Raw genomic sequence first — 27,416 nt, forward strand, 5'->3', positions numbered from 1 at the left:
TATTAAAATTGAATTTATATTTGGATTGTATGCCACTTGATGATTTACCAACTTTGAGTGATGATGATAAAAATATTGTTCGTTTACTTGTAACAAGAAATGATCGACATAAATTTTCAGATGAAAAAATATCCAAGGTAATTGATAAATAAAATAATAAACTTTAATTGTTGATTTATAAATTTACTTGTGTATATAGGTCTTTGATGAAGTTGATGTCAGTTATTCACGTGTTATGTGTCGTCTTGCTTGGCATAATTTATTTCCAAAACTTAATACTGATCAAGTTTTTATCAAACAACCCAGTCAAATTCAAACAGGAATGCTTAATTTTCAGGTAAATATATTTTATTTTATCAACTAAAATAATAATTATCTAACTTGGAAAAATATTGAGTATTATTATTTGCTTATTTAACAAAAAATATTCATAAAATTTTCTGTTTGTTTCCGTTAGAAAATATTTAATTTCCTGCTTTTATATTTTATCAGGAAGTCAATAAGTATATTCACTGGAAAATAATATACATTCATCCAGAAGTTTATAATGCAGTATGTCAAGTTATTGGAAACAGCCAAGAGCTATCAAGCAAATGTTTCTTTGAAGTAAATTATGTAAAATCAACAGTAAGCTTGGATGATTTTGAATGTCAACAAAAAAAAGCTTTAAACATGACGATGAAATATTTGAACACTAATTGGTTAAATAACGTCGTTAAAATAATTAAAACATCGTTTAATAAAATTGGCAAAGGTTGTTTTGATCTAAATCAACATATACCATATGTTTATGATGTTATTAAATTGAAAAGATTTATTTGTTTAAATATATTCATCATGCAGGTTAGTTAAATTAATTAATAATTATTTAACAACATTTTAAAGATTAAATACACATTATTATATAATATTTTATTAAAGAGTATTCTGAGAACCTTGGTGCTCGACTCTTTGAATAAATATTTAACATTATTGGAAACTCCAACAGTATCAATAATGAATGTTCATCCAGATTTTGTTTGGGGTAATAATTTAGTTGATACACAATTTCCTTCAGCTATGAATCCAATTTTCAGAGTTGAATTACAAATTGATGCACATGGAGGGATTTATTTGACTGACTTGCTAAATTTTCAGGTAAATAATATTTCCAATCCTCTTTACTCAAAGATATCATTACTATTTATTTTAATAATAAAAACAATTAAACTTTTTATTTATTTTATTAATATTTATATTATTTTAGAAAATTATTATTGAACGTTTGGATGATGCTGTAATTCAAAGTCATTATATAAAACAAGTTCATCCATTTCTCTTGCAAGATTTAAAATTTTCACCAAGTCTTTATCTAAGTTCAATTGGTCTTTTGAGTGAAGAAGTATGTCAAACACGAGATCGTCTAAAAGTTGCCTATGAAAAATCCCTGATTCCTCTTGGAGCATATGCTAAAGAGTACAATAAATATTTAGATTTGTACATTCTTGATGTCACTGAGTATATTGCCTCCATGCGACAAGAAGGAATTTCAACATTAAAAATACAAGAAGAAATATCATTTCAATATGCTTCAATGCAAGAGTTAAAAACAAATATTCCAGATAAAATTATCATTGGTCCATTTGAAGTTTACATTGAAATATTGAAAAATAATTTAATTGATAAACGAAAATTAATGGCAAATTGTCTTTTAAATTTATTGACTGAAAACTTTAAAAATAGAATGAATAATATTATTTTTAAATATGATAGTATGCATCAACGTTTAAGAGATGATCCTCCTAATATTGAGGGAATTGTTGAGACTCGTGAATACATGGACGTTGTACCATCTAATGTTGCTGAAATTAACGAAATTTTTGAACAACTTAGAAGAGAATATGATGTTTTAGATTCATTCAAATGGAATATTCCAGATGAAGACTTTCAGTTGAAATGGATTTGTGTTGGATATCCTCTTAAAATTGAGCATCAGGTAGTTTTGAAATGTTAATTCTACTTGAAAAAATAAAGCTATGATGAAAATATTAAAGCTTGCTTTGTGTAAAATATAAGAGGATTATTTTTTTAAAAATATAATAATTAACTTTTGTTTTAGCTTATAAAAACAAGTGAAAGATTATTAGAGTTATCAGAAAACTATATAAAAACTCAGCTTATCGATGAGCTTACTTTGTCTGAAGAAATTGATAAAGTATCTAGATATTTAATTGAAATAAGTCGACAAACAGATCCCGAAAAAATTTATAATATTGCAAGTGATGTTAAAAAAGCATGGCAAGAACTTAAAATGTGTAAGGAGCAATCATTTATTTTTAATGAAAGACGTCGTCTTTTTAACATGCCAATGAACACATTTCATGAACACATTAATTCAATTGAACATCAATTAGAAATGTATAAAATTTTATGGTGCACTGCTTCTGGTAATAACATCAATAATAATACTCTTTAAAAAATATAAAATGCATATTAATTTAATAAAATGATTTTAAAGATTGGAAAAAATCTCATGAAGCTTGGTTGAAAAATCCATTAGAAGATATTGATGCTGAAGAAGTTGAATTGACTGTAAATCAAATGTTTCAAGATGCTCAAAGATGTACAAAAATATTTGAAAATCAACCAGGTACATTTTTTTATTTTTTTAATTAATAAAAATATAAAAAATATAAATATTTTAAAATTATTTTTCAGAGTTACAGTCAATAGCTGTCAATATGTGTAATGAAATTGATAAATTTAAACCTCACATGAGCCTTCTAAAATCCCTGAGGCATCATGGAATAAAAGCAAAACATTTTGAAGATCTTAGCACACGTACTGGCATAGAAATATCATTCACACGAGCATTAACTCTCGAGGGTCTACTTACCCTTGGTATTATGGATTTCAAGGACGACATTAGTGATGTATCAGACATAGCACAAAAAGAATATACAATTGAATCTACTCTTAAAAAAATGATGCAAGAATGGCAAGAAATTAAAATGGATGTTATTGATTATAAAAATACTGGCACATATATTATGAAAATAAATGAAGAAATATTAATGATGCTTGATGAACATATTATAAATACACAACAAATTAGTTTTTCTCCATTTAGAGATGCTGTTGTTGATATTCTTGATACATGGGAATCTAAATTAAAATTAACACAAGAAGTTTTAAATGAATGGATTAATTTACAAAAGTATAAATTCAATAATAATTATTAATAAATTATATTAATTGGTTTTTATTTTTTCTAAAAGATCATGGATGTATTTAGAAGCTGTTTTTACATCTGAGGATATTAGTAGACAGCTTCCTGTTGAAGCAAAAAAATACATAACAATGGAACGTAATTGGAGAAGAATTATGAAACGTGCCAAAGAAAATCCTCATGTAAATTATTATAATAAGCTCAATGACAATATTGTTGAATAGATTTTAATAATAATTTATAATCTTTTAATAGATATTACAAATTTGTCCTGATAAATCTCTCCTGGAAAGCCTCAAAGAGTGCATTAGCTTATTGGAAATTGTACAAAGAGGCTTATCAGATTACCTTGAAACAAAAAGATCATTATTTCCAAGATTTTTTTTTCTATCTGATGATGAATTACTAGAGATACTTGCACAAACAAAAAATGTACGTGCTGTACAACCACATTTAACTAAATGTTTTGAAAATATGAAAGAATTAAAATTCGAAAAAGATTTAGAAATTACAAAAATGTATTCATCTGATGGTGAAGAAGTTTCATTAAAACCAACAATTTATCCAATTGGAAATGTTGAAAATTGGCTTGGCCAAGTAAATATAAATATATATTTAAAAATTTTAATAAAATTTTATTAAAAATAATATTTAATTTAGGTTGAAATGGTTATGCGTGATACACTGAGATCAATAATTTCCGAGGCATTGCAACTTGTTGATACTACAGAGAGAAAAACATGGGTTTACATGTGGCCGGGTCAAGTGGTTATTTGTGCTGGTCAAACACATTGGACAGCTTGTGTTGAAAATGCAATATTAAAAAAAACATTGAATGAATATTACACAGAAATGATAAACCAAGTAAATTTTTATTTATTTATTTCAATAGTATAAAAATAATTTAAAAAAATATACAACCTAATTTATAGCTAAGTAAATTGAGAGAATTAATTAAATCTCATCCAAGCCAAGTGCAGCGTTTAATGCTCGAAGCTTTAATAATAATTGAAGTTCATGCTCGAGATGTTGTTGAATTACTTAAAAATAAAAATGTCTCAACAATAAATGATTTTAATTGGATATCACAATTGCGATATTATTGGATAAATGAAGAGACAAATTATAATATTAAAATTCGTGTTGTTAATGCTGAATTTCCATATGGGTATGTTTTTTTTTATTTAATTGTTTTTTTAATCTATTTAAATAATGAATATATTATAAATTTTTTAGCTATGAATATTTGGGAAATAATGGACGTTTAGTAATAACAACATTAACGGAAAGGTGTTACTTGACATTGTGTGGTGCATTACATTTAAAATTTGGTGGTGCACCAGCTGGACCAGCTGGAACTGGAAAAACAGAAACAACAAAAGATTTAGCAAAAGCATTTGCAATACAATGTGTTGTATTTAATTGTTCTGATCAATTGGATTATTTATCAATGGGAAAATTTTTTAAAGGACTTGCAAGGTATATTATTACATAATATTAAAAAAATAATAATATAAAAATAATTTGAAATGCAATTTCAAGTGCTGGTGCTTGGGCTTGCTTTGATGAATTCAATCGTATTGATATTGAAGTACTTTCAGTTATTGCACAACAAATATTGACGATACAAAGAGCTCAACAATTACGTGCAGATCGGTGAATAATAGATCAAGCTTGACTTTATTAATATTATATATTAGTTATTGAATATTTCCATAAAAGAGCTGATGTCAATAGAATATCTTGAACATTCTATGGAAATATTGTTGCTATACATTCAGTTGAACTTTAATATCATTTATTTTTATTTATATTTTATATTGCAGTTTTTTATTTGAGGGTTACGACATACCATTAAAATCCATGTGTTCAATTTTTATAACAATGAATCCAGGCTACGCCGGTCGTACTGAATTACCTGATAATTTAAAAGCTCTATTTCGTCCAGTTGCTATGATGGTGCCTAATTACTCATTAATTGCTGAAATATCTCTATTTTCATATGGATTTATCAATGCAAAAGTTCTGGCAATTAAAATAACAGCAACTTTTAAATTAAGCTCGGAACAATTGAGTACACAGGATCACTACGACTTTGGTAATATTTCATACTATAAGCTTTTGACAAACGAAAACAAGAAGCTTATAACAATCATAGCTTTGTTAATTAAATTTTGTAGGTATGCGAGCAGTTAAAAGTGTAATTGCATTTGCTGGTAAATTAAATCGTGAAAATAATAATTTAAATGAAAATCAAATATGCTTGAGAGCTTTAATGGATGTTAATGTACCAAAATTTTTACGTGATGATTTAATACTATTTGAAGGTAATTAAATATACAAGCTATATAATATTTATCATCATACTAATTTATTTACTTGATTTTTTATTTTTCTAGGTATTCTTTCTGATTTATTTCCTGGTGTAACACAAGTCGAAGCTGATAATAATTTATTAAAAAAAAGTATTCATGAAACAATGAATAAAATGAAATTGAAAATTGTACCAGGTATGCTAATAATATATTTTTATTTTCTCGTCATAATAAAATGTGTATGCACTTGTTTATGATATCATTATACCTTTGAAAATTTTATTACATTTTAAACAATGTAAAAATATATTTTATATATATATTTTTTTTTTTGTTATAAAATACTTTTTTTTTGTTTTCATATCAATATCAAGCTTTTAGTTAATTTTTTAAAACTTTCTATTTATTTCTATTTTTTCTGTCTGAAGAAAACAGCTGTAATTTTTTCGTAAATTGAAGTGATCCATTAACTTGTCCAACACACTTGAGACGTCTAAAAATAAATTCATTTTTATATAAATAATGAAATTTAAAATACAAACAATAAAAAAAAAAAGATTATTTATTTGTTGTTTTTTTTACAGATTATGTGGATAAAGTTATGCAGCTTTATGAAACAACAACAGTCAGACATGGACTTATGCTTGTTGGTGCAACCGGATCTGGCAAAACAAAGGTAATATTTTTTTTTTATTTCAAACTTTATTAAACTTTAATCGAATAAATAAAACAAAGAGAAAAATATTTATCAATAAACTCGAGAGTTCAAAGCTTTATACTTTTATCAAAAAAAATAATACATAATTTAAACGTAAAACAATATTATTCTATTGTTGTTTTTTCAATTTTACTTTACTCAATTATTTATTTCAAAAATATTTGTTGTATACAAAAATAAAAAAAAAAATGCAATTTGCAAATTTTAAAACAATAAAAATTTTATTTTTCAATGCTATTCAGATATTTTAAAAATGCAATATATTTTTAACAATAAAATAATATTTATAAATGAAAATAAAAATGATAATATATTGAGACACAACAAGTAGAATGAAATAAATAAAATAAATGTATTATTGACGAGATAAAGAGAAAAAAAAAAAATAAATAAAACTCTGATGATGCGTTACGTGACTTGAATAGTACTTACCAAAATATTTCAAAACATTATCTCATGCATTTTCATTTTCACAAAATACATTGATCCTTTTGTTATCTTCAAAATAATATTTATCCCAAGTATCAAGGCAATTTACAATATTTTTTTTTCTCTTTTAATATATCATCAAGCAAAAAATTATTGATTGGTTTTATTTTTTTTCTTTCTTTTTGAGAGAAAAAATGATTTATTTTATTTATTTTTTTTTTTTTTTTTACAATCAAATTTCAAATAACAACAATACACTGAGATTATTTCAGTTGATACATATAACATGACATATATTTTTTACTATTATTTTATGATTAAAATTTAAATTTTTTTAAAATTTATTTATTATTATTTGTTTTTTTTCTTCTATATACAAATTGTTATGGTTTTTTAGAGTCGCAAATATACATTAAAATTTATAAATTAAAAAGAGTGCGCAAAGAGAAACATTAATTTGATTCAAATAAATTGAATTTTTTGTTATAAAAAAAAATATTTATACTCAAACTACCTTTGATGAATTCTAAAAAATTGAATACAATGTATATTGAATTTAATTTAATTTTTAATTTAATGGGTGAAAATAATTACAAGTGATTGATTATCCATTCGTTACAAACATTGATAAATAATACAAATTTGATGTAATTAAATTATTAAAATTAAAAATCCAGTCAAGCAATTAATTTTGAAATTCAAATAATTTATTTTCATTAAATATTTATGTTTATTTAAATAGTTGAAAGTTTTTCATTTAATTAATCGATACAGTTTAATAAATTAATAAAATTTTTAAATGTAAATGATTCAATTTCATTGAATATTTCATTTAATACAAACCTTTTTGTAATTTAATTATCAAATAAAATTTAATAAATTAATTAAATATAAAAATATTAATTTATAATTTAATTAAAATTATTAGATTTAACATTTATTTGGATGAAATAAGTCTAATCTATACGATAAATATTTATCTACCATTTAATATATTTTTTTTTGCTATTTTTAAGTCTTAAAATTTCAAATTATAAATAATTTCTTATTATTTACACATTTACACATAAAATTTAGTAATTATTATTAAGACTGTTATTTTTTTTCGACTCCAGACACAAAAAAAATATAAAAAATAAAATTTTCTCGTTTTTAAATGGTCTATATACTTTCATTTGTAACTGAAAATGTTTTACAATAACAATAAATAATGTTTAACACCTTAAAAAGGAAAAAAATAAAATAAAAAAAAGTAGAAAATTATAAATTATCGCAGGTACATGGGTAAATTGTCTGTGAAACTTTTCTCAATTGTCTCTCAGACTCTGAGCACTGATACTTGAAGCTTTTTTTTTATACTAGAGATAAAAAATTTAAGCTCGTATATATGTTTAGTTTGAATATGGATATTCGAAAAGAAAAGAAGAGAAAAAAAAAAGTGGTTTAACCGTGATAGAAATGGAAATAAAATATTTCGTATTTTCTACATATGTGGTTTTTTTTTTACACTCAGTTTTTTGCTTATCGACCTATACAGCTAAACGATTTACATCAATTTTTTTTTGGATAAAATGGAAAGATATATTGAGATGTCTTTTGTAAATGGGTGTTTACGAACTTTCTGAATCCCTTCGTCGTCTTCCAATGTATCTAAAAAATAATATAAAATATAAATAAAATATGATTTTTTTTATTCAAAATAAAATTTATTATTGACAATAAAGCTACCTGGTAATTTTTTTGAGATTTTTTCTAAGAAGTTGTTGAAGACAACGACGAAATGTTATTCCACACATAGCATATAAAAGAAAATTTATGCTAAAATTTGTATAATAAAGAAGCATAAAAAATTGTTGAAGACACCATAATGAAGCTGGTCTATCTTTTCTAGCAAGAGTAAAAAAAAAAACCCACAATCGTATGACATAACTGAAAAATAAAAAAGAAAAACACAAAGAAAAACCAATTTAAGATTAAACAATTGATAAATAAATAAAACACTATTTACAAGATAAATATTAAATTTACCTGGGAAGATTTAGAAGAATAAAAACAGTACTGATAAGTAGAAGCATTTTAGTTATACTCTGTTGATTTCTTGTTGATACAGGATTTCTCGAGGATGATCTGATATCTTAAAAAAAATATATATAGAGTTGAAATAAAATTAAAAAAAATTAATGTCAAGTATATTGATAGAAATAAAATAAACTTACGAATACATCGTGAAGTTGATTCTGGAATTTGATATGCAATATTTCTGGGTGGTGCTGTTGATGATGATGATGGAACAACTGGTACCATTGGTGTTACTGTAATTGCTGGTATTCCAGCAACACTTCCAGATGAATTATGTGAACTATGATTATTTTTTGATGAATGAAATGATTGTTGTGAACCAGCACGACGACCAGTTCCTATTGATCCTAATTTAATTCCATTATTACTACTACTTCCACTCTAAAAAAAAATTAAATTAAAACTTACAAATTAAAATTTAAAATAAATCAATCAATCAAAATTAAACTCGCATCTATTTGATATTAATAAATTTTTTTTATTTTATTTTTTAATCTATTTTCATTTGTAGTTGAAAGCTATTTAATTTTGATAAATATATTTTTAATTAAAGTTGTATAAACTTGATAAAAAATATTATTTTAAAGAAAAAAAGAAAATTTCAACTCTAACAATAGTAAATACTAAATGATTGATACTTATTTCGTGTTGCTAATTCTTGTAAAAATTAAATAAAAAATTATTTGAATAATAAAATTATCAAGTTTGTATACATATTGGATAGCTTAATTAATTGGAAAATAATTGAATATTGGGGTTAAATACCTGAACATATATTGAGAGTGTAAATGAACACCAACATTTTATATACTTTAAGAGAAAGAAGGCAATTTGTTGATGTTGATATATACTGAAAATAAATCATTCTATGCGGGATATAAAGATGAAAAAAAAAGAAAAAAAAAAAAGGTATAAGAAAATAATAAAATAACTGTTCGATTGATAAACTACAGGGTTCATCGATTTGCTGGGCGTTTCTTGTTACTTATTTTTAACGTTTCATTAATTATTTCCTTGTTGACAAAAAAATAAGATCAATCTTTGGCTGTATACTTAGTTGGGTATTTAATTTGATATTATTTATTTTGTATATATTGTATATAAAATAAAATATGAAAATCTAAATATATAAATACCGAGTTATAATTAAAATATTATCTTCTATTTTTATAACTTAATGTTTTGATTTTAAAATTAAATATTTGAATTATACATCTGTGTAAACTTTCCATGATAAAATTGAAATATCGAAATATTTTTCCATGATAAAATTCTTTTTTTTTTCATTTGTAAATATGTGTGTATATATTGTATATAAAAAAATTAATTATACTCCAGTATGTCAACCAAGTTTTTCAATTTATTTTCAATTTTTTTTTGCGTTTATTGAATTTTTCCAATCGAAGCAATTTAAAATAAAAAAAAGAAAATATGAGCTATTTTTATTTTTATCCACAAAAATTAAGCCACAATAATCCAAAACAAAATGAAAAAATTATATCATTTTTTATTGAATATATATTTTTCAATTTACAGTAAAAAAAAAATATATATACAAGAAAGTATTTCGAAAGTAATTTGAGATAAAATTGCAATATAATACAATCAGATTCAATTGAGAAAAAAAAAATATTATATATTCTAAAAATAGCATAAAAATAAGATGAAAAAAGTATAATAAAACATACCGGTATTTGATTGAGATTAATATCAGATCTATCCCTCGATGGAAATTGATTAGAAATAGTAACTCCATTATCACTTGTTGTTGATTTAAATCTTCGGCTGAATTTAAATAAATTTCTTGTAATCATTGTGTTCATAACAACAATTAATATTAATGGAAATATAAGACTGACAATAGTATCAATAATACTAATAATTCTCATAGCTTCAAGATGTTGTGGTTTAAGATCACATGTACCACTATCATTGTCACCTTGATGATGTACAACACCAGCAGTAAAAAATGCATATGAATGACAAATAAGTGATAAACCAATAAGTACAACAACAATTGTTTTGGCTCTTTTAGTTGTGCACATATGTGGTCTGTGTAATGGATATTGTACAGCAATAAAACGTTCAACAGTAAATGCAACAATTAACCATACACTTAATGAACTACATACTGCTGATATATAAACAAGTACTTCACACCATCCATCTTCATTAAATACTTGCCAACCAATTTGACTATTTAACCATACAAATAATAATGCTATTAAAAAACCAAAATCAGCTGTTGCTAATGCTGCTAAATAATATGACGAACTACGCATTTTTAAATGAGTATTCAAAAATACAATACATGATAATAAATTACCAACTAAACCAATTGATATTATAAATGGTATATAATACAAATGAAATATATCAAGTATAAAATATACTGGACTACATGCTGATGCTTCTTCATCATATTCAATTGTTTCATATGAATATATACCATTTGTTGTTGTTGTTGTATTGCTATTGTTATAGTTTATGTATGATATATTTGTCCATTCAATTGAACGACGATACCTCATTCCACCACAGTGTTCATTTAAACTAACCATTTTTATTTTTTTTTTTTATTTTTCAAGTGGAATTAAATTTTTGCCACCTGTAGGTTCTCATTAAATATCATTATTAAATTTTAATAAACACACACAAACACTCACTAATATATATTAGGAATAATTTTACTTTACTTTAATTTATTAATTATTTTTGTTTTTAATGTTTTTTTAAATTAAAAATTATAATTTTTTTTTTTTTTTTTCAACATATTTATTAATTTATTAATGCTATTGATAAATATTAATTGAGATTGCAATTATTGAATTAACTTAACTTAATTTTGTTTTTATTGTGATGTTTAATTTTTTTTTTATTTTTGGAAATATGGAAATTTTTTTTTTCGATGGTTTAGCTGAGACGAGTGCGTGAGTTGAACTGGCGCCTAGAATCTAGATGTCGAAATTCATCTTCAGATCACGGGAGAAAAAATACACACCACAAATTTTCTAGCCGCATGCGCATCCATTTATACAAAAAATAAATATACATATATATATGCAGTGTATATAAATCTAATCATAATTCCTTGGGGGATATATGTGTCATATATTAGCATATATATATTTGCAGTCTATAAACGAAATTCATATAAGTTTTGGAATTTTTAAAAATATAAATAATTCTATTATATATAAGTATGTAGATGATATATATTTTTTGACATTTACAGAAATTAATTTCTTTTTTTTTTTTACTTCAAGTTTTAGAGCTGATTATGATTATTGATTGGAATTAATTATAAAAACAAGATCAAGATATTTTTTTTATCAGAAAAAATAATCGAAATTTTTTCAATTTACAGTTGACATGCAATCGTAAATTTAAAAAAATTGAAAAATCCACATGCCAAATAGATATTTATGTTTTATGAATTTTAAAAAATATTTTAAATATTTATTTAATAAAGTATTTAACTGGGGGTTATTTAAATAATTTAAAAAAAAAAAAAAATTCACTAAAAATATATTCAGTATATTGTAAATCCATTGAGGTAAAAAAATTTTTACACAAAATGAAATTTGTTTGACTTGAAAAAGTAACATGAAGAAAAATGAAAATGAAATAAGCTTTGTATTTTACTTTTACAAAATATGAAATAATTAAAATTTTTTTTTCAATTATTATTTTCAGTGTTATGAAATTCTTCAAAATGCATGTACAAATTTACAAGGAAATTTACAATCAGATGATTCGCCATTTGTTAAAATAAATAAATTTATAATAAATCCAAAATCAATAAGTCTAGGACGTTTATATGGTGAATTTGATTTGGATACACATGAATGGACTGATGGTATACTTCCCTACATCATTAGAAAAGATATATCATTAAATAACGCTGAAAAAAAATGGTATATATTTGATGGACCAGTTGATGCGCTTTGGATTGAAAATTTAAATACTGTTCTTGATGATAATAAAAAATTATGTTTAACATCTGGAGAAATAATAAAACTTCAGACAAATCAAACAATTATATTTGAAGTTGGTGATTTAAAAGTTGCATCACCAGCTACAGTATCAAGGTTTTTTTTTTTATTTTATAATATCAATTTTCAAAAGCTAATTAGTAATTACATTTATTTTACTTTTGCTAGATGTGGTATGGTTTACTTGGATGACGAACTTATTGGGGTTGATACGTTAATTGACTCATGGATAGAATCAATGCCTGAGGTTATTATTATTATTATTACTTATTATTTCAAATATACATGTAAACTAATATTCAAAGAAATTTAATACTACATTAATTAATAAATCATTGTATGGTTGTAACATGACAATAATTTAATATTTAAACAATTGACATAATTAAATAATAATAATTATTATTATTATTTAATTATAATTACTATGCTTTTGAATATTGATCGAATTAAATGACAAAGCAATTTGTCTTTAATATACATGTACATTAATAATATTCAAAATTTATTATAAATATATTTATTTATTTATTTATTATTTTTTGTTCCAAGGAAACAAAGAAATTTTCATCAAAATTATCAGAGCTGACATATCAATTATTCCCTGCTGGTTTGGAATTACTAAGACGTCATTTAATAGAAATTGTTGTGACAGTAAATATTACAATGGTTCATAGCTACATCAACCTTGTTAACTATCAGTTTTCTACATCAATGGCATCAAAGGGGACATCAGTGTCAATAGAATATTCTGATAAAATATGTAATATAATATTTTTATTTTAACGACGTAAATGTTTTGAAATATTATCTTTATTTATTTATTACAGTTGAATTATTAGAAGGATGGATATTATTTGCAATAATATGGAGCATTGGTGGATCATGTGATAATTCTGGTCGTCAAAAATTTGATGAATGGCTGAGAAAAATGCAAAATAAATATAATTATAAATTTAAAATTCCACAACAAGGTCTTGTTTATGATTACAGGTAATATATTAATATAAAACAAAATACTAAATATATTATTAAATTAATAAATAAACAATAGATTTGATGAAGGAGATTCTTTTGATCCTCCTCAATGGATCAAATGGATTGATGATGATTTGCCAATTATCATTTCACCAAGTACAAAATTTGCAGGTGATTTAAATTTAATTCAAAAGGAATTTTATTATATAATATTTATTAATAAATTTTCATAGATATTGAAATTCCAACGTTGGATACTGTGAGAAATTCGGCATTAATTGAATATTTATTAAATTCCGATAACAATGTACTGTGTGTCGGACCAACTGGTAGTGGAAAAACACTGACAATATCAAGTAAATTAACAAAAGGAATGCCAAAAAAATATACATGTAATTTTATGACATTTTCTGCAAAAACATCAGCAAGTAAAACTCAGGTATTATTAAAAAATTATAAGATAATATAAATTATAAAATATTATTAAATTAAAAAATATTTGTTATTTAACAGAGCATTCTCGAATCGAAATTAGAAAAAAAAAGAGCTGGTGTATATGGAGCATCAGTTTTAAAAAAACAAATTTTTTTCATTGATGATTTAAATATGCCATTAGTTGAGGTGTACGGTGCTCAACCACCACTAGAATTACTTCGTCAATTATTTGATTCTGGAGGTTAATAAATATACAAATAATTAATTAATTAAACAATAAATTAATGTGGAATAATTTTATTGATGGTAGGCTGGTATGATTCACAAGATATTGGTTCATTTCGTCAAATAGTTGATGTTAATATACTTGCTGCAATGGGACCACCAGGAGGTGGTAGAAATTTTATTGATAATCGTGTACTTCGTCATTTTCATTTTATAACATTTCCCGAGATGGAAAATAATACAAAGGTAAAACATATATAATTTAATGAAAAAAAAAAAAAAAAAATGAATAAAAGAAAAAAAAGTTGAATTATCGAATGAAAGAAAGAAAAAAAAGGAAAAAAAAACCAGTGTGTATTTTGCCTCTTTAAATATTCAGTTTTATAATTATAGCTCATAACTTGTGACTCAATAGCCCACAATTTTCCATAACTACCTTGGCACCCTCACACAATAGCCAACCACATTCAACATTCAATGAAATACATTTGTATTATATATGATCTTGAAATATCATACATTCATGTCGTCGTTGTATATAATTATATTTACACAAACATATTATTATTATTTAATAATAATATTTTAAATTAATTAACATTTTGTTTCTGGACTGATATACTTAAAAGAAATAAAATATTCCTTTGAAATATTAAGGAAATATTAAAAAATATAAGTATCAAATACCAGTTTTTGTTATTCAAAGAATTTTATAGTGAAAATTTTAGTTTGTTTGGTTGATGTTGTTTTACATGATATTATATAAATTTTAATTTTTAAATATTTTCATAAATTTACTTTGAGCTTTGAATAAATTTTAAGAGCTACCTTATGAAACAATGCTTGTCAAAAGACATTTTATAAATTTTCAATATAACTAATTATTACATATTTCCAGGAAATTATTTTTGGTGCAATATTAAATTCATGGCTAATTAAAACACCAAATTGTCATGTATTTTATGACCAAATATTAAAATCAACTATTAATTTATTTGATAAAATATCACATCAACTTTTACCAACTCCTGATAAATTACATTATACATTCAATCTTCGAGATTTGTCACGTATATTTCAAGGTATACTTATGGCTGATCCTTCAAAAATTTACGTAAGTTTTTTAATGAATAGTATAAAAAAAATAAATTATTTTAACACGTAATTAATTATTGTTTTTTTTTTTTGTATTTCTATTTTTATTTTTCTATTATCATAAATAAGAATAATGTAAGTATATATATTTTATTTTATTTGTTACAGGAAAAGGGAGATCTTTTGGCATTGTGGTATCATGAGAATACAAGAATAATGGGAGATCGTTTGGTGAATACGAGTGACCTGAGTTGGTTCGATAATACACTGTGGTCTTGTTTAATGGATCATTTTGGTGATATAAGAAAAGATAGTGTATTAGGAGAAGGACAACTTTTCTATGGGGATTTTTGCAATAGTTTTGGACAGTATCAGAGAATCACTGATACTCAAAAAGTACATTATATCCTAATTTATTGAAGCTGATACTTAATATAATCTTTTTCTTTTTTTTTTTTCCTCTTGATTTTTTTTTATTATTATTTTTATTTATTTTGACATTTAGATGGAAACAATTTTGTATGATATTATGGAAGAATACAATCACTCGTCAGATGAACCAATGAAACTTGTACTTTTTGATGAAGCTATGAGTCATATTTGTAGAATTAGTAGAATATTAAGACAACCAAGGGGTAATGCTCTTCTTCTTGGTGTTGGAGGTTCAGGTAATTTTTAAAAAATAATTAATCATTCAAGTTATAAATTATTATTTATTTATTTATTTATTTATTTATTTATTCAATAGGACGTCAAAGTTTAGCAAAACTTTCATCATTTTTATGCAATAAAAGTTGCTTTCAAATTGAATCTCGTCGTTCTTATACTATCAATGATTGGCATGATGATATAAAAAGCATTATGCTCAAAGCTGGCATTTCTAGTAATTCAATAGTATTTTTATTTTCCGATACACAAGTGAGTTTATTTAAAAAATTATCATTGCAAATTTAATACAATCTTTTGTTCATCCCCTAAAATAATTATGCACTTTTTTTTTTTATTTGTATTTTTTATTGTCATTAATATAAAGCACCAAATTTATTTAATTTTTGTAATTTAGATTAAAGATGAAGTGTACTTGGAGGACATTCACAATATACTTAATAGTGGAGATGTTCCAAATATTTATCAGCCCGATGAATTAGATAAAATATATCAATCAATGAGATCATCTGTTCAAGAAGCTGGACTTCCTATAAATAAAACAAATCTTTATAATTATTATTTAAAAAATTTACAAAATAATTTACACACTGTCCTTGCAATGAGGTATTTATCAAAATAAAGTTATTATATTATATATAAATTTTTAATTAATATGTCAAATGCAATTTTTTAAATTAATTGATATTTTTTAATTACAATTTTCACGGTGTTCTTGTAATGAAATATCTTTGAGAAAAAAAAAAAAAAAAATCAAATAAATTCGTTAATAACATAACATTAAATTTGATACATTTGTTAAATAAATTTAATTATTATTTTTTTGTTTTAAATTAAAGTCCAATTGGTGATGCATTTCGTGGATATATTCGACAATTTCCAGCATTAATAAATTGTTGTGTTATTGATTGGTTTCATCCATGGTCAGACAAAGCATTGCAGGTATATTTTTAGATTATTATATAAATTTTTAAAAGTTGATTTATTTATTCATTTATTTTCAGAGCGTTGCAGTTCGTTTTATAAAAGACATTGATGATGTACAAATTGCCAATGATACGCTTCAACAAATAGTTAATACTTGCCAATTTATGCATTCGAGTACAATAAATATTTGTGAAGAATTTTATCAGGTACATAGTTTGTTAATTTTAAATATGTTTAACTGGATTTTATTTAATTAAATCTCATTTTATTCGTTTATTTTTTGAAGTGGAAATTATAAGCTCTCTTTGTTAAAAATATATAAACCATTCAAAAGTTTTAAATAATTCATTTGCTTTTATATTTGTTATACATTTAGTTGTTGAACCGTCGAAATTATGTAACTCCAGCTAGTTACCTCGAAATGCTTGCAAATTATGGAAAACTTTTGTGTTCACGTAAAAAAGAACTATTATCTGGCATAGAACGTTTGTCTGGAGGTAAAATATTAATTTATAAATTATAATTATTATTATAAATGCAAAATAGTACATAGGTATAATGCTATTAAATTTAACATAGAATGTAAACCGACTAAAAAAAATTAAAACAAAAAGAAAAAAAAAAAGTTACGACAACAACAAAAAAAAAAAAAAAAAATAGAATAATGGAGTACATCAAAAAATACTTATACTTTATTTTCATTGTTTTTGCTTGGTCAATGTCTCGGTGGTTACTTTGTTCTTCAAGGTTGTCTTAAAATTTTTTTGTTCCTTTTTTTTTTTTTTTTTTTTTCTTTTAACTAAAACATTATTAAGAGTTTTAAATTAACAATAATATATCTATTTTTTTATTTTTATTTAATCCATATTTCATACTTGCCAAGTAAGATAATAGAGGTTTTGCGTGAGATATTTTCTACATGAAAAAATACAGCTAATCATTAGCAACTTTTATTTTTCTTTTTAATATCTATTTTTTTCTTTTTCCTTTTTTTTTTTTTTTTGTATAAAAAGAAGTAAACAAGTAAAAAATAATAATATAAAAATAAAGAAAAAGAAACGGAATTAATAAATTCAACAAATAATTAATTAATATTTTATTTTTACTTTGAATGTTGTAAATTTATTAAAAGTTTTTAATCCAATTATAAGCAGCTTAAATTATTTTTTAAATTAAAAATGAAAATAATAAAAATCAATAATAAAAAAAAAAAAAAAAAAAACAGGTCTTGGAAAATTATCAACAACAGAAATTGAAGTCAAACAAATGCAATTGATGCTTATTAAAATGAAGCCAGAACTAGAATCAAGTGAAAAATCAACATTTCAAATGATTGAAAAAATTCAAAATGAAACAATTCAAGCTGAGGCAACAAAAACAATAGCAAAAAAACAAGAAAATGATGCAGCTATATTAAAAATACAAAATCAAGAAATTAAAAATGAAGCTGAAAAAGATTTACGTCAAGTTAAGCCAATGCTTCATGCAGCTGAGGCAAGTTTAAAAGCACTAAACAAAAATGACATTATTGAGGTCAAAACAATGAAACGACCACCACCTGGTGTTGTTCTTGTTATTGAAGCTGTATGTATTGTCAAAGAAATAAAACCAATCAAGGTAATATGATATTAATAAATTTTGTAATATATAAAAAATAAATAAAAGTTATATAAAATATATTTATTATCATTTTCCAGATACCTGGAAAAATACCAGGTGAAAAAGTTCTTGATTATTGGACACCTGGAAGTCATCTATTATCAGATCCAGGACATTTTTTAAAAGACCTAACAAATTTTGATAAAAATAAAATAACCGAAGATATGATTAATAAATTAAAAATTTATATAAACAATCCATCATTTGAACCAGATAAAATAATGTTTGTATCAAAAGCATGTTATTCATTATGTTTATGGTTACATGCAATGTATAATTATTATTTTGTTAATAAAAAAATACAGCCAAAAATGTTGGCATTAAAAACAGCTGAATTAACATTACTGGAAACAGAAAAAAATTTATTAATTGCAATGGAAAAATTGCATGAAGTTGAAGATAATATTGATAAATTAAAGCAACAATTAAATAATGAAGAAATTAAATTATCAAAATTGAAAGATGATAAAAAATTGTGTGAGGATAGAATGTTAAGAGCTGTACGTCTTATTGATGGTCTTGATGATGAAAAGAAACGTTGGATACAAAATGTTGGAGATATTAAAATTAATTATGATAATTGTATTGGTGATTGTTTAATAGCATCTGGTTCAATTGCGTATTTATCACCTTTCATTGATTCTTATCGTTTGAGGCTTTTGCATTATTGGATGAATAATTTAGGTGATAAAGTACCACATAGTTTTGACTGTAGTCCAGTGTCAATACTTGGTGATACAGTTAAAATTCGTAATTGGCAAATTGATGGATTACCACGTGATGTATATTCCATTGAAAATGCTATACTTGTTGAAAATTCTAGACGTTGGCCTCTCTTTATTGATCCACAAAGTCAAGCAAACAAATGGATAAAAAAAAGTGTAGGTTTAAAAGCTTCTTTTCAATTTTATAAGCTTTTTATAAGAAATGTAAAAAAATTCGTTTTATAATCTATCGAACTAAGTGACAAAGATCTTATTCGTATTATTGAAAATTGTGTGAGATTTGGAAGAGCTTGTTTAATTGAAAATATTAATAATGAATTGGACAATGCACTTGATAGTATTTTGACAAAAAATTTTTTTTATCATGCTGGTAAATTGAGTATTAAAATTGGTGATAATGTTGTTGTTTATGATCAAAGATTTCGTCTTTATATTACAACACAATTGTCAAATCCTCATTATTCACCAGAAATATTTGCTAAATTATTGATTGTCAATTTTTCATTAACATCAAGGTATTTTATTATTTTTTTTATATTTTATACTCCTACATAAATATAATATTATTAAAATAAATATGTATATTTCATTTTATAAAATTTACATCAAAAAGAAATTTAATTTTATAAAATTCAATGTTTTGTTAATAATATTGTTGAATATTTTATGAATATAATAAATTAAAATCGTATATTACATTTTATAGAATTTACATCAAAGAAAAATTTAATTTTATAAAATCCAATGTAATAATATTGTTGAGTATTATTATAGAAATGAGTCTTACAAAATTCATATATAAAAAAGAATTTTAATTTGATAAAATTCATAGAAAAATATTATGTTGGTTTTTTTAAATTTCGTTTGTAAAAGAGAATTTACTTTTTTAATTTATATTTATATTAAAACGATTTTACATGATATTTTTTTTTTTCATTTTTTAGTGGTTTACTTGATCAAATGTTATCAATAGTAGTTATGGAAGAACGTCCTGACCTTGAAGCAACACGTAGTGAATTAATAGTATCATGCGCACAAATGAAAAATGATTTAAAAAATATTGAAAATAGAATATTAGATAGACTCACAACATCAGAGGGCTCGGCAATTGATGATATTGATTTAATAAATACCCTTGAAGCATCAAAATTTAAAAGTCAAGAAATTAAATTAAAAGTTGATATATCTGAAAAAACACAAATTGACATTGATAATACAAGACTATATTATTTACCAGTTGCTAATCGTGCACAATTATTATTTTTTTCAATAAATGATTTACGTTTTATTGATTTTATGTATCAATATTCACTTGAATGGTTTATCAATATATTTATAACAAGTGTATCAAAAACTGAAAAATCTGGTAATTTATAAATATTTTAATAATTTTATTTAATATTAAATTTAAATAATCACTATTATTTTATTTTTCAGATGACATTGAAAAACGTGTCAATTTAATTAATGAAAATTTAACATATTTTTTATTTACAAATGTTTGTCGTAGTTTATTTGAAAAACATAAATTACATTTAGCACTTTTAATTTGTGCTAGAATAAAAATTAATTCAAATACAATTGAATCAAATGAGTGGAGACATTTTCTAGCTGGTGAAACACCCTCACAAGTAAATAATCAATTTGTCTTTTAGCTATATTATTGTTATTTTTATTTTTATTTTATCTAATAAAAGCATTTAATCAATCACTAATAAAGGAAAAACAAAATCCAGCAAAGACATGGCTAAGTGATCGTGCCTGGCAAGAATTACAATCATTAGAAATTAAATTGCCTAGATTTAAAAATTTTACAATGCTATTTAAAAATAATTTAAATATATTTAAATATATATATGATGATAAACAGCCAGAAAATAATAGTCATTTTGTTGATAAATTTAATTATGATGATTTTCAAAAGTTGTTATTGATTAAATGTTTGAGACCAGATAGACTTATAAATGCAATACAAATATATGTCAGTAAATATCTTGGTAGTAAATTTATTGAACCACAAACAACTGAATTATCAATTATTCATAAAGAATCATCATCAACTGTTCCAATTGTATTTATATTGTCAAGTGGAACTGATCCAGCTGCTGAATTATTTAAATATGCTGAAAAAATTGGTATGGCTAAAAAACTAGAAACAATATCACTTGGACAAGGACAAGGACCACGTGCTGAGCTTATGCTTCAGCAATCAGTTGAAAATGGAAATTGGGTTTTCTTTCAGGTAAATTTATGTATCATCTTGTTATTTCTCGAGAAATATCAACTTGGTATTTGTTTTTATATTTATTTCATAATAAACAGTAGTTTTGAATTTCAAATTAATAATAAATAAAATAACTAAATATTTTCTTGGTATGTAATATTATGAAATTCATGCAAATGATGTTTATAATTATCATCAAATTGTTATCTATTTAAATTTTGTAAAATAATTATATTCTGCATGCATTATTTAAATTTATTTTAATTAAAAAACAACAAAAGCTACTTTATTTTTTATATGTTTAAAATAAATTTAAAATTTTCAGAATTGCCATTTAGCACCAAGCTGGATGCCAAAATTGGAAAATTTAGTTGAATCATTTCCTGATAATACACATAAAGGTTTTCGTTTGTGGTTAACATCAACTCCAACTACAAATTTTCCATCAAGTATTTTAGAAAATTCAATAAAACTAACTGTTGAACCACCGCGTGGAATAAAAGTATTTAAAAATTATTGTTATTTTTTTTAAATTAAAAAGAGAAAAAAAATTATATTGTAATTAATTATGGTTGAATTTAGGCCAATATGATGAGAGCATATGTCAATCAAGTAGCTGAAATGCAAGATATATTTAAATCAGAAAATATTAAAACCCAAAATTTTAAATCTTTATTATTTTCACTTTGTTTATTTCATTCTGTTTTACTTGAACGACGAAAATTTGGATCACTGGGTTTTAATATTCCATATGAATTTTCAGAGGGTGATTTGAAAATTTGCATATCACAATTGTATATGTTTGTAATGGAATATCCAAGTATTCCTTTTGAGGTAATTGGCAATTCAATACTATCATTTACATTCGTTGTTATGGAATTTTGTTTCAATACATATATTATTAGTTGTTTATTGTTTCATTAAAAGCCATTGTTTTATATTTTCAAATAAAATACATTTCTATTTCTATTTTATAAATTTTAAAATGATATCTATAAATTATTAAATTATTAAATTTGTTAAAAACACGGGTGCTTTAATATTAATTTTTTTTTTTCTAGGTACTTACTTATACTGCTGGACAAATAAATTATGGTGGAAGAATAACAGACGATTGGGATCGTAGATGTATAATGACAATTCTTCATGATTATTATAAAAAAGAATCTCTTGTTTCAGGATATAAATTTGATCCTAATGGACATTATTGTCAGGTAAAATTTCACAATTAACCTGACAAATAAAAATATTGAACAAGCTAATATTTAATTAAATATTTTAGCTGTCAACTGATCAACCTGATACGTGTACGTTATTTGAGTACCTCGAGTATATTCGTACTTTACCACTGAATGATGATCCTTCAATTTTTGGTCTTGACATGAATGCAGATATTAGTTATGCAAGTGCTGAGGCGTATTCATGCTTAGACACATTATTGATGCTTCAACCAAAAATAATTGATGACTCTTCAATTAACGTCAATGAAAATATTGTTTTATTAGTAGAAAATATTATTAATAAAATTCCACAGTTATTTAATATTGAAGATATTCAAAAAAAGTAATTTTAAAAATTATTCATTAAATATTTACATGGTATTAAATGATAATTTTAATTTTAGATATCCTGTACTTTATGAAGAATCATTTAACACTGTCATTCAACAAGAAGCTAAACGATATAATTCCTTGATTAAAATATTATCCATTAATTTATCTGATTTATTAAAAGCACTTAAAGGACAAACAACAATGACTGAACAACTTGAATCAACATCAGACAGTTTATTCAATAATAAAGTTCCAAAGTTGTGGCTAAATCGTGGCTATCCATCATTAAAACCACTTGGTAAAAATATTTATTAAAATTAAATAATAATAATAATAACAACAATTTTAAAAATATTATAATAGTATTTTTCAATTGAAATTATATATTTTTCTATAAAAACAACTAGAGCGTGAAAAAATAATATTTGTTGAAATCATATATAAAAATAATACTCTAATAAATTCAATATTTTTTTAAAAGGTGCATGGATAATTGATTTTGTTGAAAGAATAAATTTTATGAAACGTTGGATTGCATCTGGTATTCCAGCTGCATTTTGGATATCTGGTTTTTATTTTCCCCAGGCATTTATCACTGGAACATTACAAAATTATGCAAGAAAATATAAATTGTCAATTGATCAAATTGACTTTTCATTCGAGGTAATTAATTATTCGTTAGTTTATTATTTTAGAAATGATACATTGTTATGTTTATGATATGTTTAATTAATATATTAATTTAATTAATATATTAGGTATTAAAAAATATTCCAACGTCAAAGCCAAAAGATGGTTGTGTTGTTTATGGATTATTTTTAGAGGGATGTCGTTGGAATGGAATGAGTTTAGATGTATCTCAACCTAAAGAGTTACATACAGGTAATTTAAGAAATAAAATTTTCACTGAATTAAAGCTTATTTTAATTGAAAAAAAAATTATAAAACTTATACTTTAAATATTTTTAATTGAAAAATAAAATTTCTTTGTTAAAAAAAAATATTAAAAGCTGGCTTAAAGCTTTTTTTCAATTTAAAAAAATAATTATAATTATTAATGAATTTTTGTAAATATATATTTTAGAAATGAAGCCAATTTTATTATTACCTGTAATGAATACAGTTATTGACGAACAAGGACATTATGATTGTCCAGTTTATAAAACTCTTACACGATCAGGAACATTAAGCACAACTGGGCATTCAACAAATTTTGTTTTATCTATGAAAATACCCAGCAGAGAATCACAATCATTTTGGATTAAAAGAGGTGTTGCTCTTATTTGTGCTCTTGATTACTAAAATAGTTATATATTTTTAAACTAAATAAATTATTATTTAACAAAAAAAAATAACAAACTTAATGATAAAATAAATAATCAGCATTTTTTGTTTTATTTATCAAATGAACTTTAATTAAATTGTCATATGTTGTTTGATACATTTTGGAATAAAAAGTTGATCTTTACTTTGTTCAATTAGACATGCTAATAATCTATTTACAGACAAAACAGTACCAGTTATAATTGCTGGATAATCACGTCCAGTTGGTGTTTGATAAGCAATTAATAAACGTTTTGAAAAAAAATCACCACAAATTGATAAATGTCCAGTTTCAATATAATTATTATAATAATTTGACCAAATTTCAAATGAAACTCTCAATGATTCCCAATTTTTTAATTGATCTGCTGATCTCAATACAATACGATATGGAATTTCTAATTGTTCATAAATATTTGTAGCATTATTTATCATATTTTCAAATTCATCTTGATGTTGTGGTGATGTTTTTTTTTGTACCATTACAAAACTTTGAATTGCTGATGTTTGACAACTTCCAAATAAACCGATACATGATGAATTTTCGACAATTGGAATGTACTGTCTACCAGTTGAAAAATACTTGAGTGGAAAACATTTTGGATTTATCAATTGTTTAGTATGCATTGATAAAAATGAAATAAGACTTGCATTACCAATTAAATGAAGTTGTTGATTTAATATTTTGCCTTTATTGTTTTCATTATTTTTTAAATGAAAAGCATCATATGGATTTTCATGATCAAGACAAGCTGCTTCGACAACTAGACTTTTTGCAAAATCAGTACCAGTTATTCTCAACATGTTGGAGTCACTTAAAACTTTACTTGCCCATTTTATAGTAGCTAATTCAAAGTGAGCAGCATCATTCAAAAGATAAACATGTAAAGGATTTATGTACTTGATTAAACCAAGTTCTTTACCAATTTCTAAATGACTTTTGTTTGACTCGTTAACATTGGAAACTTGGCCAGAACTTTTTAATACAACTTCTAATGTTTCTGGTGTTTTTTCATCAATGTCATTTGGTAAATTTAGCAGACGTGGAATAATTGTTTCTTCAAGATCCCATATTATTTCTTTTATACTTTTAAGATCTTGTTTAAGTGTTTTACCTTGTAAACGAAGTCCTTCAATAATTTTTTTATCATCTTCATTTAAAGTTTTATTTTTCATAATATCTTTCATTTGTTGACCAATTGTTTCTCTTTTTTCTTCAATTGATTTACGATTATTATCAATATTTTTATAAAATTCCCATGATTTAGATAAATCATCAATGTTATCATTTAATTTACGTGATTTCATATTTTTTTTTAAATTTTCAATATTTGCAAAACGTTCTTCATAATCAAAATAAGGTGTTAAATAAGAAAATGTATCTGTTGCTTTATTACCAGGTATATATAAAGCAGATGAATAATTTTTCATAAATTGATATTTATTTATTAAATTGACAAATTTATTAAATCTTAAAACTGCCATATTTTATGATTTTATTATTATTTTATTATTTATAAATTATGCTTCAACTTGCATAGCTGTAGCGTCTTTAAATTCTTGATAGATATTTCTACCTTTAAATGATACAGGTGTTATTGTTTGAATTTTTCTTTTTCCAGCAACAACCCAATTACCATGACTAGCAGCACGTTCAGATTCAGCAATCGAATAAGGTTGTTGTTCAAGTGCTTTGAGTCGTCTCTTGTGTACTTTTGTTCTGAAATGATCAGTCAATGCTCGATCATTTATAAAATAACGTCTGCAAAACAAATAAAAAAACAATATACAATTATGTAAACCAACATTTATCAATAATTTATAGGTTATAATCAACTTACGCGCAATGGAGACAATAAAATTGTGCAGCACCAGGTTTATCAAGATCAATTGGTTGATTTATTAATTTAGTAACATTTTTCTGTTCAAGATCAACATCAATCTGTTTAACAATAAAATAAATTAACACAATAATATAATAACTATTTAATTTTAATTATACAAGTGTTAATAATGCAAAAAAAAATTTCATCATACTGATTTGATACACGTGGTTATTTGCAGATAATTATTAAAATATAAAATTTCTCACCTCATCAAGATCTTTTGTTTTTCTTTTTGATTTACATCCTTTTTTCATTCCATGACTTTGGACAGTTTTTTTTCTAGCGTATTTACCATTTCCCATTTTTTAAATGTTGTTTTTTTTGTTAATAATTAACAATTAGTATTATTGTTGTAGACTTGATGAAAAAAAAATAATAATAATAAATTAATTGTTATGGCGACGTGGTTTGTGTGTTTCTGAAAATGGCTCTTTTGGAAAAATAATGCTCTGCTATCTTTTGTTATTTTATTGAAGCTTTGGAATGAATTTTTCGCGGGTAAAAGCTTCAAGAAATTCAAATACGAGAATTCAGCTGAAAAAATTTCGATTAAATTAAGTGTTTAAAAAAGTGTCTGCAGAAAATAAAGTTTACATTTATTGAATATTGTTTTTAATTAATTGAAATTACATATGCTTGTTAATTTTATATTCCTGATACACAATGCAAGTGACAATTTTTTTTTCTCTTTGGCTTTTTGCGTGTCCAGTCGATAATAATGAACTTTTACTAATCCTTTTAAATATATACATATATATGCACTTGTACCTATACAATTCCGGTTATACACACACTAAAGTAGAACCAAAAGTTATTCAGCCAGTGACATATAATTAAAAAAATATTTAAACAATTAAAATACTCAATTAACGTGTCATTATAAATATTTTCAATTACTCAATGTGCCAAGTTATCATTCAGATATTAATATTTGTTTTAAAGTGAAAATCATTTATTTATTTCTTTCATTAAAAAA

General features: G+C 23.6%; 4 protein-coding genes across 4 annotated transcripts; 1 reads left to right on the plus strand and 3 right to left on the minus strand.

Annotated features, from left to right (window-relative positions):
• The first annotated feature begins 29 nt into the window (after positions 1-29).
• LOC122847780 (dynein axonemal heavy chain 1-like) lies at positions 30-24,625 on the plus strand. Its single transcript, XM_044145639.1, has 51 exons — positions 30-137; positions 200-337; positions 493-843; positions 922-1,137; positions 1,247-1,581; positions 1,753-1,975; positions 2,099-2,426; positions 2,498-2,602; positions 2,713-3,018; positions 3,112-3,196; positions 3,258-3,390; positions 3,464-3,700; positions 3,869-3,960; positions 4,179-4,376; positions 4,445-4,687; positions 4,751-4,864; positions 5,035-5,306; positions 5,389-5,535; positions 5,608-5,642; positions 5,898-5,943; positions 6,108-6,199; positions 12,446-12,840; positions 12,913-12,957; positions 13,799-13,893; positions 13,956-14,161; positions 14,236-14,398; positions 14,468-14,628; positions 15,317-15,496; positions 15,646-15,873; positions 15,983-16,145; positions 16,226-16,395; positions 16,541-16,749; positions 16,983-17,085; positions 17,148-17,276; positions 17,447-17,567; positions 18,296-18,379; positions 18,503-18,663; positions 18,768-19,614; positions 19,702-19,969; positions 20,399-20,820; positions 20,892-21,085; positions 21,175-21,213; positions 21,325-21,696; positions 22,004-22,180; positions 22,261-22,512; positions 22,740-22,892; positions 22,961-23,241; positions 23,303-23,529; positions 23,713-23,894; positions 23,990-24,113; positions 24,316-24,625. The coding sequence occupies exons 1-51, from the start codon at positions 30-32 to the stop codon at positions 24,531-24,533; spliced, it is 10,173 nt and encodes a 3,390-aa protein (XP_044001574.1). The 3' UTR covers positions 24,534-24,625.
• Positions 7,825-11,364, minus strand: LOC122860507 (pyrokinin-1 receptor-like). The gene is made up of 5 exons (XM_044164347.1): positions 10,438-11,364; positions 8,887-9,130; positions 8,699-8,804; positions 8,399-8,599; positions 7,825-8,320 (listed from the first exon to the last, which is right to left on the minus strand). Exons 1-5 carry the CDS (start codon positions 11,308-11,310, stop codon positions 8,281-8,283), a joined length of 1,464 nt encoding a protein of 487 aa, XP_044020282.1. The 5' UTR covers positions 11,311-11,364; the 3' UTR covers positions 7,825-8,280.
• Positions 24,626-24,647: 22 nt separating the features above from the next.
• On the minus strand, positions 24,648-26,039 carry LOC122860508 (serine--tRNA synthetase-like protein Slimp). Its single transcript, XM_044164348.1, has one exon. It carries the CDS (start codon positions 26,037-26,039, stop codon positions 24,648-24,650), a length of 1,392 nt encoding a protein of 463 aa, XP_044020283.1.
• Positions 26,040-26,075: 36 nt separating this feature from the next.
• On the minus strand, positions 26,076-26,795 carry LOC122860510 (zinc finger protein 593). The gene is made up of 3 exons (XM_044164349.1): positions 26,647-26,795; positions 26,396-26,496; positions 26,076-26,316 (listed from the first exon to the last, which is right to left on the minus strand). Exons 1-3 carry the CDS (start codon positions 26,740-26,742, stop codon positions 26,076-26,078), a joined length of 438 nt encoding a protein of 145 aa, XP_044020284.1. The 5' UTR covers positions 26,743-26,795.
• Positions 26,796-27,416: the final 621 nt, after the last annotated feature.

The sequence above is a fragment of the Aphidius gifuensis genome, linkage group LG1 (genome assembly GCF_014905175.1).
Source record: "Aphidius gifuensis isolate YNYX2018 linkage group LG1, ASM1490517v1, whole genome shotgun sequence".
Lineage (NCBI taxonomy): Eukaryota > Metazoa > Arthropoda > Insecta > Hymenoptera > Braconidae > Aphidius > Aphidius gifuensis.

Excerpts from the sequence above, each read along its gene's own strand:
- LOC122847780 (XM_044145639.1), top strand. The coding sequence starts at position 30 with ATGCCACTTGATGATTTACCAACTTTGAGTGATGATGATAAAAATATT. Across the intron at positions 338-492 it reads CAGGAATGCTTAATTTTCAG|GAAGTCAATAAGTATATTCA; the intron begins GTAAATATATTT and ends ATATTTTATCAG. Across the intron at positions 5,643-5,897 it reads TATTTCCTGGTGTAACACAA|CTTTTAGTTAATTTTTTAAA; the intron begins GTCGAAGCTGAT and ends ATCAATATCAAG.
- LOC122860507 (XM_044164347.1), bottom strand. The coding sequence starts at position 11,310 with ATGGTTAGTTTAAATGAACACTGTGGTGGAATGAGGTATCGTCGTTCA. Across the intron at positions 8,805-8,886 it reads ATCAACTTCACGATGTATTC|ATATCAGATCATCCTCGAGA; the intron begins GTAAGTTTATTT and ends ATTTTTTTTAAG. Across the intron at positions 8,600-8,698 it reads ATTCTTCTAAATCTTCCCAG|TTATGTCATACGATTGTGGG; the intron begins GTAAATTTAATA and ends TTTATTTTTCAG.
- LOC122860508 (XM_044164348.1), bottom strand. The coding sequence starts at position 26,039 with ATGGCAGTTTTAAGATTTAATAAATTTGTCAATTTAATAAATAAATAT.
- LOC122860510 (XM_044164349.1), bottom strand. The coding sequence starts at position 26,742 with ATGGGAAATGGTAAATACGCTAGAAAAAAAACTGTCCAAAGTCATGGA. Across the intron at positions 26,497-26,646 it reads AAACAAAAGATCTTGATGAG|ATTGATGTTGATCTTGAACA; the intron begins GTGAGAAATTTT and ends ATTGTTAAACAG. Across the intron at positions 26,317-26,395 it reads TTTTATTGTCTCCATTGCGC|ACGTTATTTTATAAATGATC; the intron begins GTAAGTTGATTA and ends TTTGTTTTGCAG.